Source organism: Bubalus kerabau, chromosome 1 (genome assembly GCF_029407905.1).
Source record: "Bubalus kerabau isolate K-KA32 ecotype Philippines breed swamp buffalo chromosome 1, PCC_UOA_SB_1v2, whole genome shotgun sequence".
NCBI lineage: Eukaryota > Metazoa > Chordata > Mammalia > Artiodactyla > Bovidae > Bubalus > Bubalus kerabau.
Window position 1 is genome coordinate 167,067,741 of NC_073624.1, and position 22,991 is coordinate 167,090,731.

The 22,991-nt window shown below is 38.6% G+C and overlaps 1 protein-coding gene across 5 annotated transcripts in view; it reads right to left on the minus strand.

The window, feature by feature from the left end:
* Positions 1–22,991, minus strand: part of PARG (poly(ADP-ribose) glycohydrolase) — a 113,077-nt gene that overhangs the window by 36,118 nt on the left and 53,968 nt on the right. For all 5 annotated transcript variants that reach the window (XM_055538555.1, XM_055538548.1, XM_055538538.1 and 2 more), the window contains 3 exons: positions 15,766–15,845; positions 11,776–11,836; positions 6,639–6,714 (listed from right to left, as the gene is read on the minus strand). In XM_055538555.1, the coding sequence (XP_055394530.1) occupies positions 6,639–6,714; positions 11,776–11,836; positions 15,766–15,845 (217 nt within the window). The remainder of the gene's footprint in view (positions 1–6,638; positions 6,715–11,775; positions 11,837–15,765; positions 15,846–22,991) is intronic.

The window sequence follows — 22,991 nt, forward strand, 5'->3', positions numbered from 1 at the left end:
TTATATAAAATGGCAATCAAACCCTTGTCCTTAAAGATTTGAAAAGTTTAGGAGGTAACCTTTTGTGAGTAATTTCTTTTTTTTTTTCTTTTTAAAAACTTAATTTATTTTTAAATTGAAGATAGCTGCTTTACAGACTTATGTTGGTTTCTGCCAAACCTTAACATGAATCAGCCATAGGTATACATATGGCCCCTCCCTCTTGAACTGCCCTCTCACCTCCCTCCCCACCCCACCCCTCTAGGCTACAGAGCCCTGGTTTGAATTCCCTGAGCCACATGGCAAATTCCCATTGGCTGTCTATTTTACATATGGTAATATAAGTGTCCAGGTTACTTTCTCCATACATCCCACCCTCTCCTTCCTGCCCACCCTCCACCCATGTCCATAAGTCTGTTCTCTATGTCTGCGTTTCCACTCGGAGAAGGCGATGGCACCCCACTCCAGTACTCTTGCCTGGAAAATCCCGAGGACAGAGGACGTTTCCACTGGTGCCCTGCAAATAATTTCATCAGGACCATCTTTCTAAATTCCATATATATGTGTTAGTGTATGACATTTGTTTTTCTTTTTCTGACTTAGTTCACCCTGTATAATAGGCTCTAGGATGAACCTATTATACTCTATTATACACAGTATAATAACTTTTTAAGGGACAAAGATTTCTTCCTTCTAAATTTAATCACAAGCCCCAAACTGCATAAATATTACAAACTTTTTGTTTTAATACACCTAAGGCAGGAAAAATGAAGATAAAAAAATTTAGTTTAACCAGAAATTAATACTTGAAATTTAGTTTAAAATTACATGTAAGTTTTCTATGGAGCACTATGATGGGATCCCCAGGTTCCTACTAATAAAGGTGGGTGGGTTAGACAATCCTCAAGAGAAAGTGAACTCTAGAAGATAGAGAAGGACAGGGAAGCCTGGCTTGCTGCAGTCCACAGGGTTTCGAAGAGTTGGATATGACTTAGCAACTGAACAACAATGAGAGAAAGCAAACTCAGCTTGCCAGGATTATTTGTCTTAAGCTTACTATTGTCCTCAAAAGTATGCCAGGCTCTATGGGGCAACACGTAAGAAATGGTTTCTAACTCTGTCGTATTCTATTTGAGGAGTTCTGTATGCAGGTCAAGAAGCAACAGTTAGAACTGGACATGGAACAACAGACAGGTTCCAAATCAGGAAAGGAGTACATCAAGGCTGTATAATACGTCACCCTTATTTAACTTATATGCAGAGTACATCATGAGATATGCTGGGCTGGAGGAAGCACAAGCTGGAATCAAGATTGCCGGGAGAAATATCAATAACCTCAGATATGCAGATGACACCACCCTTATGGCAGAAAGCGAAGAAGAACTAAAGAGCCTCTTGATGAAAGTAAAAGAGGAGAGTGGAAAAAGTTGGCTTAAAACTCAACAATCAGAAAACGAAGATCATGGCATCTGGTCCCATCACTTCATGGGAAATAGATGGGGAAACAGTGGAAACAGTGTCAGACTTTATTTTTTTGGGCTCCAAAATGTCTGCAGATGGTGACTGCAGCCATGAAATTAAAAGACGCTTGCTCCTTGGAAGAAAAGCTTTGACCAACTTAGACAGCATACTAAAAAGCAGAGACATTACCAAGAAAGGTCCATCTAGTCAAAGCTATGGTTTTTCCAGTGGTCATGTATGGATGTGAGGGTTGGACTATAAAGAAAGCTGAGCGCCAAAGAATTGATGCTTCTGAACTGTGGGGTTGGAGAAGACTCTTGAGAGTCCCTTGGACTGCAAGGAGATCCAACCAGTCAATCTTAAAGGAAATCAGTCCTGAATATTCATTGGAAGGACTGAGGCCAAAGCTGAAACTCCAGTACTTTGGCCAACTGATGCAAAGAACTGACTCGTTGGAAAAGACCCTGATGCTGGGAAAGATCGAAGATGGGAGGAGAAGGGCACGACAGAGGATGAGATTGTTGGATGGCATCACCAACTCAATGGACATGAGTTTGAGTAAACTCCGGGAGTTGGTGGACAGGGAAGCCTGGTGTGCTGCAGTCCATGGGGTCGCAAAGAGTCGGACATGACTGAGCGACTGAACTGAACTGAGATTACACATACACACCAAACTTGTGTACATACACAGTCATATACAATGAAAAATCCAGAATTTAGTAAGTAATGTAACAGAGACTTCTATACTGTATAGGAGAACTCACTGCTGGGTCTCTTCTTTACTGTCACACTACTGCCACACTCACGACACTTCTGACACCAGATGCACGGATTTCCCACAATTCTGCAACAACCAGCTGGATGTCCTACAATCCAATTCAGTTCTGACACTCTCTACCAGGAGTCGGTGAATGACCCCACAGGCTAAGGACTCAGTCCTACAAGACTGCCCCAGTGTAGATGCCAATTCCAAGCCACAGACTGACACCGGTACTTCTCGTTCACCAGCTATCAATCAGAGCTCCCATTACCCCCTTCCAAGGTTTGATGACTTGCTGGAATAGCTCACAGAATTCAGGGTAACACTTTCACTTACTGATTTATTGTAAAGGATACAGATGAACAGGGCTTCCATGGTAGCTCAGATGGAAAAGAATCTGCCTGCAACATGGGAGAACAGGGTTTGATCCCTGGGTGGATCCCTCCTCCCCTGGAGGAGGGCATGGCAACCCACTCCAGTCTTCTTGCCTGGAGAATCCCCATGGACAGAGGAATCTGGCGGGCTACAGGCCATGGGGTTGCAAAGAGTCAGACATGACTGAGCGACTAAGCACACACACAGATGAACAGCCGGATGCAGATACCAGGGCAAGGTACACGGAAGGGGCACAGAGATTCCACACCCTTTCCAGGCAAGTCACCTCCCAGCACTTCCACACGTTCACCAACCCCAAAGCTCTCCAAATCCTGTACTTCGAAAATTTTTATGGAAGCCTTCAACACATTCACATGACCAATCATTAACTGAGTCTCTAGTTCCTCTCGCTTTCCCAGAGGATGGGAGGTGGGGCAGAAAGTCCCAAACTTATAATCATGGCTTAGTCTTTCTGGTGCCCAGACCGCATACTGAAGGTACCCAGGAGCCCACCAAGAGTTGTGTTATTAGAACAAAAGACATACTGGGAAATTTCAAGGGATTCAGACACTCTTAGTTAGGAACTGGGGTCAGAGACCAAATATTAGAATGAAAGGTATTCCCAGTGCTCTCACCTCTCAGGAGATCACAGGGTTTTAGGAGGTCGGTGCCAAAAACAGGGTGCAAAGATGAATACAAAGATTTCCTATGATTTCACATATACTTTCAGACTATCGTGTAAGATTTCTTAAAACTTGTATTCTTTAAAGCAATTATATGAAACGGTACTGTGAGGCCTATCTTACAAAAGTGAAACAAGAATATGAATTTTAAAATATTTATTATTTATTTATTTTGCTGCACTGGGTCTTAGCTACAGCATGTGGAATTCAGCTCCCTGACCTGGGATCAAACCCAGGTCTCCTGCATTGGGAGTGTGGAAGCCACAGGACCACCAGGAAATTCCCAAGAATATGAATCTGCTGACTTGTAGAAATACATGTGAAAAGAGGGAAATCAGGAGAAGATAAAGTGGTCTTCTTTCATTACACAAGAACTTAGAAAATACTGAAAAATATGACTGGACAAATTTTTGAAGTAAGTCACCACAGTGAATCATATAGATTTGGGTTTATATTCTGGCATAATGAATCGAAATTAAAACTTTAGCTGATATAGAAAAATAATTTTCATTAAACTAGTCTACTGATTAGAAATAGTTACCTACTACACATAAAGTCTTTATACATTGGGTCACTCATTGCTTAAATTGTTCAATTCAAATATTAATGAAACATGCTGAGAACTATGGAATACAAAGATGAATAAGACGTGGTTCCTGATTTCATAGCAGTTATAGTCTAGATGGGAGTCAGGCACATAGTTAGAATGATAAGATGATTATCAAAGAACCTATTAGGATGTATTTGTTACTTCCGAAATAATACAATTAACTAGAAGTGGAGCATGGGGAGAACAGGGGAGCGTTACAAAGGATGCAGCACTCCATTGAGAATTTCCTGGCATTTAGGCTGAAGGAATCACTGCACAAGGACATGGGGAAACCACATGCAAAGAGCTGTATGAAGAGAGTGTAAGCAGAGTCCTTTGCCTATCTGCAAAGTACAGTATGTGGAGAGTTAAAGTTGGTAATGAGCTGGTCTGGGGGCCAAGAAATTTATACTTAATTCTGAAGATTCTGAGAAAGATTCTAAGAAAAAGAACAACTGTATCTGTGTTTTAGGAAGATAATTTAGACCAGAGTTTAAGGAATGAACTGGAAAAGTAAGAGCAGAAAGACTGGTTAGGTAAATACTGAATAGTTTAGACAAGCACTCCTAGGCCCTCGAACAGGTCAGTGGGAGGGAAATGAGACCCAGCAAAGAAATAAAATGAACAGCTCTTGAAAACTGAGAGATTGGCTAAATATCATGATACTCTGAATAGAAATGAGAAACAAAGAAGGTCTGAGATCAGCTAAACTTAATTGTTACTGGAACAAGATGCATAACTAAATTTAAAAGATAAGCTCTATTCAATCTGTATCGTACTTGAAAATGATAAACGAAATATAGTTAATGAGCATGCTATTGTTCATTCTTTGAATAAAAGGCCAACATTTATTACTTAAAAGGGATGCACAGAAACAAATACACTAAACTCTGTATACCTCTGAAAGCAGGAGTCTTTTAGAAAATCAAAGTTTCTACTACTTAAAAAAGTTCTTAATTAACGGCTCTCTATTACAGGTGAGAAACCTGTTCCAGTACATGAAAACAAGCACATGAGTGCTTCTTTATTTTTAGCCTTTTTCCAACTCACTTTACTTTAAAGCTACTTGTTCAGCTTACTTAGTTTCTGAATTATAACTTGATGAAAAGAGAGAAATGATAACACTCCTTAGAGAGGTTTTGTTGTTGTTGCCATTCAGCATAATGTAATTTATACGCTACACCAGGAGCTTTGGAGCACTGCAATACAATATTCCCTGATCTCCTGGGGATACATGGCATTGGTAGGGAGAAAAATAAATAGAAACCTTTATGGTATTCTTTTAATCACCAAGGTTTCACATTTCATCTATAATACATTCCAAGGAAGTGGGGAGAATCTCAGCCTTGAATGTTGCTGAATAACTCCTTGCTGAATTGCACTGTAAGGAAAGGTCAGCATTCCTGTGGTGCTAACAAGCAGTAGCTTTGTTTATTCCATGTGTATTAAGCCTCCCCCAGTTAATCCAAGATGTTAATGTAGGTAAGAACCTTGTCAAGATGGAAATGTGGGGGGAAAAGCGAGTCATTCAAAACAAATTTTAGCCCTATTTCAAAATTATTGCTTTATTATATAGAAGAAAAGGGACTTATTAAATACAAATTCTAGAAAAACTTAAGTACCGGACAAAAATTAATTCAGTTATCCTAAGTATTTTAGTCTATAATCTTCATCACTGGATGAAGGTGATTTAAAACAAAATCCAGTCTGCCTCTTTGAAAATATTAAATACAAATATGTCTAAATAAAAGGTCATTCTAAAAAGAATGTAGGCACCTACCTAAAGCATATGCATGAAATAACTAGCCAAATGCAAATCAGTCAGGTCATTTTATAATAAATATTTTAAAAAATAGTCCACATTCAAACAAACTGTCCATTATTTAATAACTGCGTTATTTAACTTCTAACCCTATATAAACGTAAGGCTCTGAAGAAAAATCAGCTCTTCTTAGTATAAATGAAATGGTGTACAAGTCTCTTTCAAAGAAAATCAGGATTACAATGCTCTCATAAATAAGATAAAACACAAACATTTCATCTCTGATTAGTGATTTTTTTTTTTTTTAAAGATCACTATAAAGCAAAAGGAAAGCACATGTTGGGGTTAGGCGTTACAACAATTTAAAGCTAGATACACAAAACGTTTTATTTGTTAACTCCTTTTTCCAAAAATATATTTTTAAGTAATGGCAGTGACATAGAATAATAAAAATTGAGAGATGGACAAAATTACCTGCTCTGAAACAGGACATCAAGAGTCAGCAAGGGAGACAGCAAGTGTGTTTGGCTCACATACCTGAAACTATCACATATGGGAGAGGACTTTCTTATCCATCAGCTTTAGATGTCTGCCTCCTAGACCCAAACAAGGCTTGGTGGCAGAAAAACATCTCAAGCTGGTCATTATTTAGGGCAGAGCAAGAGCCTTTAAAGAAAAAAGAACAAAACTGTCTGGTGACAGCTTGTCAAGACTATACCCTGGGAACTTCCTCCACTGTCAATTTACAATCTGTGTCTGAACCAAGAGGCCTGATGTTGTCCAGATCTTGGGATTTTCTGTCAAAGGCTTTTTAAAGAGGCACATGTAAGATACAGAGAAGGAACATCCGCGGATAACAGCATTACCACGGCTGTCAAGGTGATCTGGTCGGTGGTTTTCTCCATTCTGCTATTATGCTTGTTTGCATTAAATCAACTTAGAAGAAAATACACAGCTTTTCAAATTTCCTTCGCTGGCAGAAGCCTGACAGGAGAGCCTCCCCCCACCGCACCACGGGGAATCACCTACCTGCAGCATGCCCTGGCCGTTTCCTTCTATGGTACCTTCGTAAGTGACATGCAATCGAGTCAGGAGCTTTTCACATCTGTGATTTAAAAAGATATTTCCTCACTTATTTTTTTAATGGTAAGTATTTCACTACAGAAAAGTCTGACAATACAGTTTAACTAGAAAAGAAAACTGAAACTATTCCAAATCTCAAAATCAGAAATAGATGCTTTCTCTTCACATTCCTGGGATAGTCTCCCCCAATTTTTCTTACTCAATATATAAATATACATATCTAAATTAAAACGGGATCATATACTGTTTTGAAAACTGGTTTGCCCCTACAAAATACCAGTTTCTCCCCTTTTATTTTTTAAAAAATATTTTTATACAATTTGTAAAGGTTACTTTCTATTTACAGTTATTAAAAAATATTGACTATATTTCCCATGTTGTAACATCCTTGGGCCTATCTAACATCCAACAGTTCGTATGTTCAGCTCCCCACCCTATACCTGCCATCACTGGTAACCACTAGTTTATTCTCTGTATCTGTGAGTCAGCTTCTTCTTTGTTATATCTAGGAATTTATTGTATTTTTTAGATTCCACATATAACTGATATGATACAGTATTTGTCTTTGTCTGACTTATTTCACTTCTCAACATAATGCTGTCCAAATCCATCCATGCTGCTTCAAAGGGCAAGATTTCATTCTTTTTTATGACTGAGTAGTATTCCATTGTGTGTGCGTGCATGTGTGTATCACAACTTCTTTACCTGCCGTTTCCTGATGGACACTGGGTTGTTTCTGTATCCTGGCAACTGTGAACATGCTATGAACATGAGGGTACATGTATCTTTTCAAATGAGCTTTTGGCTTCTTTTGGATATATACCCAGGAATGGAATTACTGGGTGCACAGTAGTTCTATTTTTAGTTTTCTGAGAAACCACCATACTGCTTTCCACAGTGGCTGTACCAGTTTAAGTTTCTCCTTTTTTAAAAGTTGAAAAATTTCTCAAAATGTTTGTAAAACTTAGGATCTAAGAAATGTTATTATTATGCTAGAGTTGGCAACCTAAGGAAAAATACAGAAAAAAGTGACCCCACAAATTACATACGATGCTCAGAGGGGCTCTATTTTCACTAGTTTGGAAATTGTGTGTGTGTGTGTGTGTGTGTAGGGAGGTGTCTTAATGACATGCTACAGAGCTCCTACAGAAATCCTGATCTATGGTATTTTTATATTAATGAAACTGATAAGGTAAGCGTAGTACCTGTACGTCACAATTATTTTCTTTCCTTTTCATAAACCATGGTCACTAAGGTGTATATAGGGTTCAGATAAACTACCCCCAAATTTGGCACCCTGGCATATTGAATATTTTAAGCTGAAGAAGTTTGAGAAAATGGCAGAAGCAGAAAGGTCACTCTGACTTCCTACCCCTCTCATCCTTCTTGTGTGAAACAAGCCATAAAACTCTCACGTGAGGGACACTACCTATGCCTGGAAGAAAGGAGCATTCTTATCTCTGAAGACAAAGAAATGCCAAGAAGAATTCTACCAAGCAGACCGTGCTGCTTCCTGCGGTGTACTACAATCACCCCATGCTTTTTCACACACCATATTCCTGCATGACTCTATTCTTCACCAAACCTAGCATAAAAATACATAGATCTGTTTCTTTGGGTCTTCATTTCCTCATAAAGGTTCCTGTGTCACATAAAACTAATATTAAAAATTCCTTTTTACTAATAGCAGTTGATGATGACATTTTTTCTTAAGATTTTTTTTCTCCTGATTATTTACTGAATAAAAATAAATAAACAATAATAGAATTCAACAGAATGTAACAGATATAAACCCTTTTCATAGCATGGCATAAACTTTTTGGAGAGGACTTGCAAATTTTTAGAACAATTACATTAAAAAAAAAAAAAAATTCAGCTGGGAAGCTCTATTTATTTATTGGGATTTGCTTTCATCCTGGTATCAATGAGTCCAAATATCTTTCTAGTAAGGCTCCAATCTGGGTTATTCTGTGTAGTTCTAAAAGCTTCATCTGTACTCATTTAATCTTCACAACATACCTATTACTATCTCCCTTCTACAGATGAGGAAACAAAAGAGCAATAAGCATTTAAGTAACCTAATACTAGTAAATGAAGCAACAAAGATCTGAATCCAGAAAGCCTAAGGTCAACTATACGTTTAGAAAAATTACTTCCCAAATCTCTTGGAGAAAGTTAGTACCATAAGTTTGATTCTTTTTAGTTTCCTTTTGGAAGGGGGGGAGAAATCCTCCTTTCCTAGCTATTTTATTCCAAGGGAGATCATCTCTGAGGATACTATGGAAAAGGTAAAGAAGCATGATCCAGAAATCTCATCTGTTGTCAACTATTCTCTGTGATTCTCAATAAAATTACAAAATTGCTAGAAACTAGTTTTTTTTAATAAGCACCCTTCAACTTCCTAATAGGTTTCCCCTTCTGTCCCCAGCAAATTCTTCACACCACTGCCCCAGGAATATTATTCTGGTTCTCTGTGATTAATTAAGCCTACTAAGATATTTCGGAGAAGGCAATGGCACCCCACTCCAGTATCTTGCCTGGAGAATCCCATGGACAGAGGAGCCTGGTGGGCTGCAGGCCATGGGGTTGCAAAGAGTCGGACACGACTGAGCGACTTCACTTTCACTTTTCACTTTCATGCATCGGAGAAGGAAATGGCAACCCACTCCAGTGTTCTTGCCTGGAGAATCCCAGGGACGGGGAAGCCTGGTGGGCTGCTGTCTATGGGGTCAGAGTCGGGGACAGAGTCGGACAGGACTGAAGCGACTTAGCAGCAGCAGTAAGATATTTATTGATAATCACAGGGTTAACTATAATGCCAGAAGTTTGGAACTCAGAAAAGCCTCTAGCTTCCTGGCACCCGTTTAGCCCTGTGCTCTTGGGAAAACCAAACAGTCCTCATCTCTTCCTCATCCTCTCTCTTCAAGTGAACGCATGTTTCTGGTTCTGTGGAATCTCAGAGATAGATTTTAATTGCATTCTCCAACTCACTTATGAAGCAACTAAAACAAGAGATCAATGAAATGAAAAAAAAAAAAAAAGTTTGAAAAGTATCAAGTTAAATTCTGCCTATCTAGGTTAAGGGGACTGTCTGGATCTTCCTTAAGGGGCAGAATTATCTTATGGACACAGCAAGCTCACCAATCCCTTCACTCCCAGATGGTGTACAAACAGGTGCCCTTTGACATTAGTGCCAAACAAACGCAAGAGGCAGAGGAGAGATTCTGAGCTAAGTTAAAAACAACTCCTCTGAAAGATCTATAAAACCTACACCAAAGCGACATGAATAAAACATGTACTCCTATTAGAGACTAATAAAAGAGCTAAGAAAAGCAACCTTCTGTACTCTACTCTGGGCAGATAACACAGCAGATTGTTACTTTTAGTTCTAGGCACCATATTTTAAGGGCCAATTGCTTAGGGTATGTTAAGAGCCGAGTTTAAAGGGTTTACAATCCATATTACATGTGAAATGAGTAGTTTAATATGTACTTATGTGCATTGTTAGAGGTGGGGGGTGGATCAAGAAAACATTAAGATACATGAAGGAGGGTCAAATGTGAAAGAAAATTAGATTTACTGTAGCTCCAGAAAGAAGAACCAGGAATGGGATTTGGCATGGTAGGGGATTTCTGGAAGCCAGACTTTTTCAATGAATTAAAGTATCAGATAATAACACAAGCAGCCCACAATGGGAAGAGTGCGGTCCAACAGTGGATTTCCCATTGCCAGGGCTATCTAGTCTCTGTCTGTTATAGGTATTACAGAGTTGACTGTTTTTAGTAGGCAGCTGGATCAGATGACTTCCTGGGTCCCTTTTATCTCTAATATGCTATGATTCCAAAATGCTGTACATGGCTCTTCCTTTCTGACTCAATTTTGTTCTTGTTTTTGTCTTTCTTTTGGCTGCTTAATCTTTTCTCCACTTCCCTCTGCTATAATAATATCATCTCAGCCATGCAGTCAGCCTCCTAAATTAAGTCTGTTTTTCTTTCACCTCACAAATAAACATCTTTGATGGATGAAAACACAGGAAAGTCATCTAAGCATATATACCTTTTCAACTTAATTCCTTGAACAATAACTAATTCCCTTTCATCATTAATTCCAAACAAAACAGTTACAAACTATGATAAAAATCATTAGAAAGTGAAAATGAAGAGGCACTGGTTAACATGAATGCACATCCAAACTATGCCTTTAGTATGTCAGATCATGTCCTCACATGCACTGAGAAAGTAGACCCATTCTGCTTTAAGTGCTCTGGGGATTTGTTCCAGGTTAGAACTATTTTGGGGCACTAAGGACTTACAAATCTGAATCAACTCACATTGGTTACTATTATCCTTAGCACATATAAGGAAAAAAACCCTAGGCAATTAGAAACTTCTACAAAATTGCCAATTCTCTGATGGTAAATTCTTTGGATGGTAAAGGATCTGCCTGCAATGCAGGAGACTCGGGTTCTTTCCCTGGGTCAGGAAGATCCCCTGGAGAAGGGAATAGCTACCCTCTTCACTATTTCTGCCTGGAGAATTCCATGGACAGAGGAGAGCCTGGTGGGCTACAGTCCATAGGGTAGTAAAGAGTCGGACACGACTGAGCGACAAACACAAACACACAGGTGGACAGCAAAACTCCAAGATTCTTTGTCACTCAGACAAATTCTAAATAAGTACAATTTACACTTTATTTTAATTTTAAAAATGCACTAATCTTGTCCTCCAGAAAGAAATCCCATAAAATACCAACACTAACTATAAAACGGAGGGTAAAGAGGAATATTAAATACTGGTGTTTAATATTAGTGTCTTTCACAGAAAACTCCTAAATTCTAAACAGGACTTTGTTTCAGAAGACAAAACTAAGGCAAAAGAGTAGAAATGAAAGGGTTGCAGACTGATTCAAAAGGCATGACCTTTCTAACGATGAGAGCTGTCAACTGATCGTTTTAAGAAGAAAGTCCCTGGTCCTAGGGCAATCAAGAGGCTGGAAGACTATCTTTTCAGGGGCTATAAAATTGAATCCTCTCATGGCGAAAGAGTCCTAATGCTACGATTACAGAGATTTACATTATTATTACCTTTCCCACTCTGGAAAATCTTCAAGACTCTGTCTTGTAAATGTCACCAACCCAGTGGGTTCTACAAAAGCAATAAAAGAGAAACACATCCAAAATAAGTTTTGAGTTTGAAAAGACTATATATTTAGTAAAAGAATGGGTCTAACAAAGGCTATAAAACTAGTCAGGAAATACTAAGCCTAGTGTTGGAATACAAGAGAAGGTTGATTTAAAATAATATCCTTACAGTAGGAATTCTTTCTACAAAATAGTAAGCCCTCCCTAAGGCACAAAACTACACAGATAACAGCACAAGGGTAGGATGTGAGTGCTGGTGCTTTTTGGTTACGTTTTCCAAACTGCATATACTTAAAAAAAAAGACCGGTGGGGGGCAGACGCATACTGGATACAGTTTATACAACAAAGACAAACTGAATTTTAATCTGTAGTGTCCTTTAAAAAAAAAAGTCTTAACCCTAAACCTATGGACTGGTGAATGTCAATACATTTATGCGTTTTATAATAAATATGTCTAAGATTAAAAAAGAAAATTGTCGGCACGCACTCTGAGGCGCCACAGCTAAATTCAGGGCTTAGACGGTGTGCAGCTGCTCTGTTTACAAGGCGTCTTAGCCAGAAAGAAGAAGTACTGTATTCTAAGAGGTTACAGAAGAGTGATGACATAGTTTTCAAGGAGCAATAGATATGAGAGGATCAAATGCAGTAAATTTTAGAGGATAAGATCCTTCTTTGGTAGGTTTACTTTTTTTTTTTTAACTAGTGGCAAAAGCAACAAATAAATCAGCTGGCCAGAAGTAATTTGTTGGATTCAAATCAAAGAACAAACTAAGAAGGCCAGGCCATTTCTGTTTAAAAAAAGAAGGCTCTTAAGCAGAGAGAGAGCTGCCAGGAGCTGTTAGCCACAACTGTGCTGGAGCCCCAGGGAAAGGCCGCCACCCTCTCCTCCCTCTCCTCCCTCTCCTCCCTCCCTCTCCTCCCTCTCCTCCCTCTCCTCCCTCCCTCTCCTCCCTCTCCTCCCTCCCTCTCCTCCCTCTCCTCCCTCCCTCCCTCTCCTCCCTCTCCTCCCTCCCTCTCCTCCCTCTCCTCGCTCTCCTTCCTCTCCTTCCTCTGGGCGACTCCACACTTCTGTGCTCTCAGCCACAACCAGCAACAACTCAAAAATCACATGGGGTAGTTACAGTAGAAAACAGAACTTTGTTAACACGAGTTACAAAATATTCTCTAGATGTCTAAGTTCCTTTAAGACAAATGGCTAGCATGGTTAAAATCCACAAGTCACAAAAAAAAAAAAAAAAAATCCACAAGTCACATAATTCAAACACTAGAGCAGGGACTCTAGTAATAGGAGACTAAAGTCTGTATCATCATTCAGTAATTTAGCAGAAAAATAAGAACATTAAATGGCCCTCATGTATACTAGGAGAGACCAAGAGAATTTTTAAAAATGAACATTTCTGACAAAGCAAGAGAAAAGGCACAAGAATATGACTCTTTAGATATTTATTAATAACCCCCCCAAAAAAACCCCTTGAGAACATGCCTATTACCTTTCTTTCATAAAAAGGCATCTTTTATACCAGAATAGATTATTTTGGTTAATCAAATATTTCTCTTAATAAACTCACAGAATATACTACATATGAGTCATCACTTGGTATAAATACTTCATTTATAAGATAGTTTTATCTAAAATTATATTGAAAATAATTCAGAAAGCTGTTTAAAATCATTCAGTCTCAAGAGCCTCACTATCATTATATAGACTGACAACCCTAAAACGTTGGTCTTGATGGAACTGCATTTTATCAATTCTAAAAAGCATATTTTCATATATTAAGTTTCTGAAACTACGAATATACCTCACATAGTCAAAGGTATCTAGCCACTGCTACTGGTCTGTATCAAAGCTGAATTTTTCCAAAGAAGATGAACACCTGCTTCTGCCATCTTCTGGGAACACCACCAACTTGAGATGGGTCTGAATTAAACCTTCTGTTGTAGGCTTCTACGGATCACCCTGGTAATAAGACTTCAGGTCCCAGACTTGAAGCTCACGGTTCGTATTCTCGGGGAAGAGTTTTTTGGGCGCCCTCTCCACCTAGGCTGGCCCCTGCAGCTTCTTGGCTGTCACCTTTCTGCATGGCAAAGTAATCTCTCACTTATCCTTAGGCTAAAGGTACAGAGCGCTGGTGTCCCAGCTTTGTAAGAGATCTCCTGCAACTTTCTCAGCCTGAGTGTTTTTCATTCTTAGTGGTATACAATATAATGAAACTTCTTGTCATAGATCATGTCCTAGAGTTGATGAAATATGGCACTTTAAATAGGTTTCTATAGATTCTATTCAGTAGAACTCCAGAACTTTATATATAAAGTAATTATTAAATTGCAAACCTCTCTTTTATTCTACCTAGTATTTCCTTCTTAAGTCTGTAGCTTCACATCCTAAAAACCTGTAGCATATCATACCATATTTCTACAAAGAACCAAATTACCATGTACAGTGAAAAAGTCAGAAAATAAAATGTCTAATTATGATTTATTTTTTCAGCCTAATTCCCAATATTTATAATGATTTATAAATTTCTAGCTGAAAAAACAAAATTTTAGCTTTTTCCCTCAAATACTTAAAATCCTAAAATTTGGAAAGGCAAGTTGGCTTTTAGAGCAGACATGCATGATTTGACTTCAGGGACAGAAAAATAAACTTCAAATTATTAAGATATAGTAATGGTATTCATTCTGTTTAGATTTACAATAGCAAAAAATATACTTACTTTTCTAACAAATTAGTATAAATTTTAACTCAGTTTTATGTCTCATAAGCCCTAGTGAACCTTCACTTTCTTTCCTTACTATTTCATTCAGTACAGGGAACAAAAATAAAAATGATAAGCTAAGAAATAAATAGCCCACTATCAAAAGAAGCCTATGAATTTGTCCCCAAAATATCAAAATCCTGATCATCGATTTCTTTTCCTCAAATCTGAACCATGCCCAACAGCAATACATTCAAAAGGAGAACAATCCTAGGTACACTATGATGTGAGATAGCTTACTAAGGGAAGGATATGAGAAAAATGACCTTAAAATAATTCAGTATTATTATTATTACATTATTCAGTGACCTTAATAATTCAGTGTGTGATACTTTAAGACAATCACACAACTGGGAAGACCAGAACTAAAAAGAACTCATTTCACTGGAACAGAGTTAACCTGCTCTACTTAACAATAGCAAACTTATAATTATTTGCAGGAAAGGGTACCCACGGTAATAGCTGACATTTATTAAGCATGTAACTTCTCATTAATACTTAGCTACCCTATGAAGTAAATCATCATTATTCTTTTATTTTACAGATGAGGAAACAGCCGTTTAGAGATGTTAAAAAAAACTTGTCTGTGGTCACCCCAGCTCCTAGGATAAGAGTGGCAACACCAATCTGTTACTAGCTGGTCACTACCTGTGTTGGCTAGACATCTACCACTGCTATCTCAAGTGCTATGATTAGCCTCTGGGAAAACAAGATGCTCAGGGGCCTACAGAGGAAGACAAGATATGAACTCGAAGTACAAACACTGTTTCACAAGAACCTTACAAGGGCATAAAGGAGCACCAACGAGAGGGGTGCAGGAAGACAATGAACTGGTAGCCTCTGCAAATAAACTAATTATACCAGTCAATGTTTCTTTAAATAAAGAATACCCAAAATGTATCTCCCAGTCAATATACTTTCTTTTGAAAGTACTAATTCATGAACATCCATTACCTTATGTTATGCTGGTCTAATTTCCGAGTATATAAAACCCACACGTTTACAGTACACATTTATGTATACACACAACATATGCATAAAATTTAGGTTATAATATTGCATTACTAGTTTTAATGTGGTTTGGGCAGGAAAGTGTACTTTGAACACGAAGTTTTTGACCTGACTGAACTGTCCCCATCAGTGATAAAAATTACAAGAATGAAAGGGATGTACTTTTCTCTGTGACTCTTCTAAAGTAGCAGAAGAGCGTTTTAAGCTTCTCTGGTTTCCTTGATGAACGTCCTTCAAACAACCTGAAAGAGACCAGAAATAAAAGAGGGTAAAGATGATTTTAAATGCCTTAATGATTCACAAAAAACGAAATCTATATTGCTACCAAAACAAAAGAAGTAATTATTCCAGAAGATGATTCTGGAACGACAGAAAACTGGGAAATTGTCTGGACTCAAACAGCATCTGGAGAGGACTGAAAGCGATGAGAACCAGGCTTCCTCAAAGTTGTTCAAATCAGATGGCACTCTGTAACAACCACGTTCCTCCAGTCTGTCTTCCTGCCGGGAGAAAGCACCATCTGGTCCCCTAAAGACAATCAGGCCAAGGAGTTAATGCTCATTTCCCCCACGGCAAATATTATTGGCCATAATATTACTAGGTCATTACATGATTGAACAAAATGGTATCAGGAAAAAAATCCACAAGATTGCTTGGCGGTGCGGGGCAGCTATGACAGGACACTGGCGGACTGAGCGGCCCTCAGTGATTAAACAGATACACCCTTGGTATGGTAACCGAGACACTGGCCACCCTATGTCATCCGGCTTCCAGCAACCTGGACTTGCACAGCTTAATTTAGTTTTCTTTGAAATGATGTGGCACTGTTATTGGTAACACATAATGCAGTTTATCCTGAGGAAAGAAAAGCAAGGCTTTGGAAGTATATGACCTGAGTAAGTAGTTCACCAAAAGATTTCCAACACAAATGCATGCTTTCAGGCACAACAGCTAGCTTCACAAAGGTATTTAAAAATCATAAAGAAATTCTCTGGCTATAAATGATGAAGTATTAGTCATCTGCCTCTAGTCACATACTTTTGCTTTAAAACCAGAAACCCTTCAAGTAAAAGTTCACTTTAATAAGTGCCGAAATGGGTAAAATTTTCCATGGTTAGAAAAACAAGCTTATGTAACTATGCAGAGAGGGAAAAGTTAATTCTATGAGAAAATCCTATTGAGCAAATGAAATGAATTAGGAAAAGGGAAGGAAATGCAGATGTCAAATAATCCTGTTTTCAATGATCTGAAATTCTTTATTCAGGGTCTATTTCTGAGAAAACAATTTATATAAACCCTTATTTCCTGAAAAGAATGCTAAATATCAGACAGCATTTTAACCAAATCTGAAATATAATTAACGTTAAATAATAGTTTGAGTGTCTATGTGATAATTTTTACTCTTCTAAAAGAAGGTATTTTCCAAAATATTTATTAAAAATACTCTTAAAATCTAGCTGCCTGCTGGAAGAATCCATGAGAACACAGGTTTCAGTTTGGTTTCTTCTGCAATATGTCAGCCAGAATAGAGTTTGTTTAAATCAAAATGATAGTCAAAATGAAGGAGCCACTTGGCAGTTTAATTAAACATCCTGTATCAAATAAATATGATTTACTAAATGAATACCTTGGGATCCATTGCAAAATCCCTTTCCAAGGTTTATCACTTAGTAGAGGGAAGCAGGATAAATATCACTATAAAGGCAGCTTTCACCTTTTTTTTTTTAAGAGATGAATTGATGTAGTATTCAATTCAATTAAGAGGAAAAAGCTCCTCTTGCACAGAACTGTTGCATAGTGAGTGAAAATGACTACTGCCCTTAAGAAATAATTCCCCCAAACATAAAAGGCATCCCAAGCTTCAGTATGTGGTCAGTTGTTTATAAAATTACATAAAAGTTCACATATTTCATAACCATGATGACAAATTATTAACTTTAAGAGACTCTCGGGACTACAGATGTATTACCCGAGCAATATGGACTTTCCTGGAAGGATTATATGGCTGTTATTATCACCCACTACATATGAGCACTACTGCTTATTTTTCAGGTCCAAATCTTACAGGTACAAATCAAACAGAATCTCAACACAGTCTTTTCCTTCATTGCTCTAATTTCAAATCACTGTGTAACCAAATATGCTTTCCCAGCTTTCTGATGGGGGAGTGTGTGGGGATTGAGGTCTGGGACAGAACGAGGAGGCAGAACGGCAAAGATGAGGCGAGTTTAAAGCTCTTGCATCAATTCTCAGATTGCGATTTGTAGATTTGTGCATAGCCACCTAAATAAATGAGGCAGCAAGTGAAAGTAACGTAAAAACACAGGCACTCTACAGAACCGAAAGCTACCAAAGCAATGTACTATCTGAAGGACAGCACTTGCAGGGGGAGGAAGAGACAAAAGTACCGAGGAAAGAGCCTGAGGAAGGAAGAGACAGAAAGATGGGGCTGGCAAGATGGAGAGAATAGAAAGAGCAGAGACTGGGCTGGAGACGGAGGGAGGGCATGAGAGACAGAAACTCACAGAAAAACACACTCAGAGCGACAAACACAGAAAGCGACAGAGATTCAGAGACGGAGATCTTCCCGTAATCATCAAGCACCACCCAAATGTTTTTAATTCCTCGATACCATTTTTTTTTTTTTAATTTAGATTTTCAAGCCCAAGGCGTTTTTGGTTTTTTGGCTCTGCCACACGGCATGTAGGATCTTAGTTTCAGACCATGGCTTGAACCCGCGTCCCATGCAGCAGAAGCAGAGTTTTAACCGCTGGACTGCCAGAGAAGTCCCTGGATATATACATATTTAAAGTCACACTCTGAGCCAGCAGGCGTACATGTGAGAATGCACGTAAACTAGGCCATACCATCCCTCCTCATGCAGGGAAGACATTTTAGCATTTAACCGAGTAATAACTACAGACTATCAAAGGAAACAAACGGAGAAGGCCACTTAGACCTTTTGTTCTAACAAAACTTCTCATTTTCAGTAAGTCAATCAAGGGTCAGCTACGTATTAACTGTTTTTCTTTCCATACATATAAAGAAAAACATAGTTTAATGAAATCTTTCCCTGAATGGCATACTGATAACATTACTGGAATTGGATTCTAGATACACACACACACACTCCCATGTGATTTCAAGTTAAGGATCAATCCTATTAGTACACAATAAATCAAACCCAAAGCACTACAACCTCCACTTTAAAGCGGAGGCAAATGACAACCCGGAACCCAGCCAGAGAGTCATTCTTGGCTTTGCTGTGAAGCAGTGCGCCATATGGCCCCGGCAGCATTTCCAATCCAGGGAAGAGACAGATGTAAAAGCCTCCTGGGCTGACCACTGCTGCAACCTACAATTAATCTCTGACCATCAGTTTCTAAGCAATTTCAGAAGCATCAATGCTAATCACATTGGAAGCCTTTATAAGAATGTTTAGGCCCTGAAAGGCAAGCAGGGGAAAAGGTCAGGGGTGTTTAACATAACTAAACAGGGCTGGAAAAACACAACAATAAATAAAAAGGGAAGACTTATTCAATTTATTGACGTCAGCCTTCTATCACATACTCTTACCATTTTTCTTATTCAATTAACTAGCTAGCCTTTTAAGACAAAATACACACATACACAACTCCCAACTGGCAGAAACTATAATCATAAATAGCAACTATGGCAAAAAAGAAAACATGCCAACAACAAAATGCTCCATAATCTGCTTACCAAATGGCTCATCAAATTAGGTACTTGATTGTCCATAAGCCACAAGAAAAAGGGGGAACTATTGGTTGTTTTTCATTTCTGGAGCACACTCAGAGCATCTGCTCTTGGGAGGAGGTGAGACATAATGAAACAGCACTAAGTCTGAACAGAAGACAGTGTTCAAGTCCCACTTCTGCTACTTAAACTCTTATTTGATAAGAATACGACTGGGATGCTGTAAGCGTATTTCCTTTGTGGTCATTCTAGATTGGAAAGAATTCTTACAGATCAAGGATTATTTCTAAGGATAGTTCTGACTAGCTATGAGGTAAATTTCTGACTAGCTATGAGGTAAAAAAGGCCAACCATACCCTGAGTTTTGAACTCCAATTATACCAGTTAACTTGGTGAAGTGAACTACCCTCTCTAAGCCTGCAACTCCTCATCTGAAAAATAAGAAAACAATATTGAATTTATAGGGACTGACATGAAGATTAAAAAATAATAGTACAGTCACTGGTACATGGCTGGCACTTAATAAATACTAGTTATTTGATATTTTTATGCAAAAACTTCAGATAATGCTAAGTAGAGGATAGAATAAGTCATTACATAATGCCCAGCTTAAAAAAAAAATCAACACTTATTGACATAAAACACTTACACTGTTCTAACCCACATTCTCTTCATTAAGAAAAATGGCTCAGCCTCTTTTCCCATCAAGCCTAACATGCTGACATTCAGAGCCAACGAGCTCAGTCTTCAGGGTCAATCACCACGCACAATGAAAAGAGACAACAGGATGGTGCCAAGACCAGCATTCTCCTGTCAAAAGTCTAGATGACAAACAAAGATGCTTTAAAAATAAAACATATATTAAAATTAATATAAATTCTGGTTATGGCAGCAGGAAATGAGAAGTCACAGACGTCAAGGCTTCCCAAGACCTCCTGACTTCTACCTGTCAGTCATCCGAAACCTACCGCCCCTGTCACTGCTGAGGGCAGACGGCGGTCAGCGCTGCAGCCATCAGAGGGCCCTGCGCTCCTGCGCCTCCGCTACACGCTGAATGGCCAACCGAGCGTGAGGGGAGGCAACGATCCTGTGTTTACAGGGCTACAATCAGGAAGGAAGAAGTTACCCACACTAGCTATTTCGGAAAGGCTCAAAATCTCTGTGGGATTCTACTCTCGAAATCAAATTACAAAAACCGTCTCCTCTTTTATTAACCATTTCTGAGAATTGACTTGTTCCTCCTATTCAACTGATTTTTCTTCTGATTAAAAAAGTAATATATGATCATTATAAAAGCAATCTGAAAACATATAGATGTGTACGAACGTGTTTCTCTCACCACCCGATGGTAATCATATTTTGACTCATTTTCTTGTCACTCCATTTTCTATGCACATACATTTATTATGTATAGGTATAAACACAAAGTATATTAAGAGATAGATAATTTAACATAATTGACATCGCAGTTTATATACAGTTTTTTATTTCTTTTAAAAACCTACAATTACTGATTCTAACCACACGTATCGTCTGTTCCCTTTCTTATGCTTTTTCTTGTTTTACCTAATGTGGAATGTATATTTATAGTTACCAACAGAGAACCTTAAGCTTTTCTGAGAAAAGGGCTACAAACATTTAACCAAGATATAGTACTGAAGTTATCTGTGACAAGTTTAAACACTGAATTCTTAATGAGTAAAATTTAATGTCTGGAATTTGCTTTAAAATATTCTAGGGAAAAACAAAGTGGGTTAAACAGGTGAAAAAAAGAGAAAAACCAGATACTGTTATGTACTGAACTTGGGTTATCTTTAAAAATACCCATAATACAGTTTAAAAATAACTTATCGAGAAAAGAGGCTTTCTGAACTGATTCACAATTCTTATCAAAAAATTTAAATCTGTTTAAATCAAAGAATCTTCTGAGAAGATTTATAACTGAAAGTTTATAACTAAGACATCAAAGGTTTATCTTAGGAACCATCAACATATATTACTAGCTGACTATTCATTCTACAGAAACAAACTCTAAGTGGTCACTGAAACGCTAATTCTAAACCATTATTAGAGCTACTTCTTACCAAAACTCAGAATAACAACTCCAAAATCACTGGGATTGTCTTTGGAATTCCAGATAGAAATTTCATAATTCATAGCATCTCTGACAGATCCTAGAGCTGACCAAACATTTATTCCAAATAAACAGGCTACTTACTCCTTGGAGAATCCTTATTACTATAATACTCTTCATGGAAATAGATAATTATATTCTGACAAAATTAAATTTCCATTTCTTTACTTACATACAAAATTTGACCATTTCCTTTTCTATATTAAAAAAGAAAATCTGTGAGAGATAAATAGCTCATAACTAACAGTGAGTCTACTTGTAAAGAAAAATTCTTTAATAATTTTTCAAACAGGCACAAAAGCTATATTTAAAAAACAGGTTCTTTATACAACCACAATTGCAGATACCAAGGTTCTTTGTTTTCTCTTAACCCTATCCCAAATACTAAAGAAATCAAAGGTAAAAAATGTTTAATTATACGTGGCTTAAAGATAAAACATCTCATAATTGCTAAGAATACAATGCAGTTTGAAAAGTAAAAGACCACAGGCTGAGATCAAGCCGACGAAGTTACAGTCATAGCATACTGCCACTAACCAGTCACTCAATTTCTCAATGTTTCATCTATAAAGTCTACCGTCATTTATTCAACAGGGATTCACCGAAGGACTACAATGCATAAGATTTTGTGAAAACAACAAAGAACAGAGCAGATAAGCTCTCTGTCCCACTGAAAGGATTAAAGAAGCAATGATAACAGCGTCAGGTGGGCGGTGCAGCAGGAAACGCAGGCAGCTCTGAAGGCACACGCCTGCCCGCACAAACCCAGGAAGCGCCGCGGGGCCTCCCCGCAGACACCCGCCAACCCGACCCAGCACCATCACGCTGGCTTCTTTTCCGAACGCCTCCCTAGCTTCACCTCCACCACTACCCTATTCTGGCTACCGTCTTCTCTTTCCTGCGGCATTGCAGTAGTCTCCTCCACTGTCTGGCCCCTGTCCACTCAGTTCCCCTTTGTAGTCAAAACAAACTTTGCAAAATTTAAATCGAATCAGGTGCACCGGCCCCCCTCTCCCCTATATCGAGCCCTTTAACGGCTTCCTGATGCCTCAGGACGGCCTCCCCAGCACAGCCTCCTGGCCTCAGCTTACTTCTGCAGCCTCCCCTCTCCCTGCAGGCTGCGGCCACACTGGCGTTCTCAGCCCCTGGGCAGGCTACGTCCAGCCCGCGTCCAGCCTCCACAGCTCCTGTTCATGCTGTGTCCCTCTGCCCAGAACGCAATCAACTTTCCTTTCTTCCTTGGTAAAAATATTCCTGCTCACTCTTTCATACTTAGTTCAAAAGTTATTTCCTCAAGGAAGGTTTTCCTTATTCGATTATATTCTTCTCTAGTACAGTGTCATAATGCTGTGCTCCTATTCTTTATATCGGGGGTCCCCAGACTTCTTGGCACCAGGGACCAGTTTTGTGGAAGACAGCTTTTCCATGGACCTGGTCAGGGGGATGGTTTCGGGATGACTCTCATCAGGAGCACGCAACCTAAACCCCTCACACGGGCAGTTCACAGCAGGTTTCACTCCCATGAGAACCTAACACC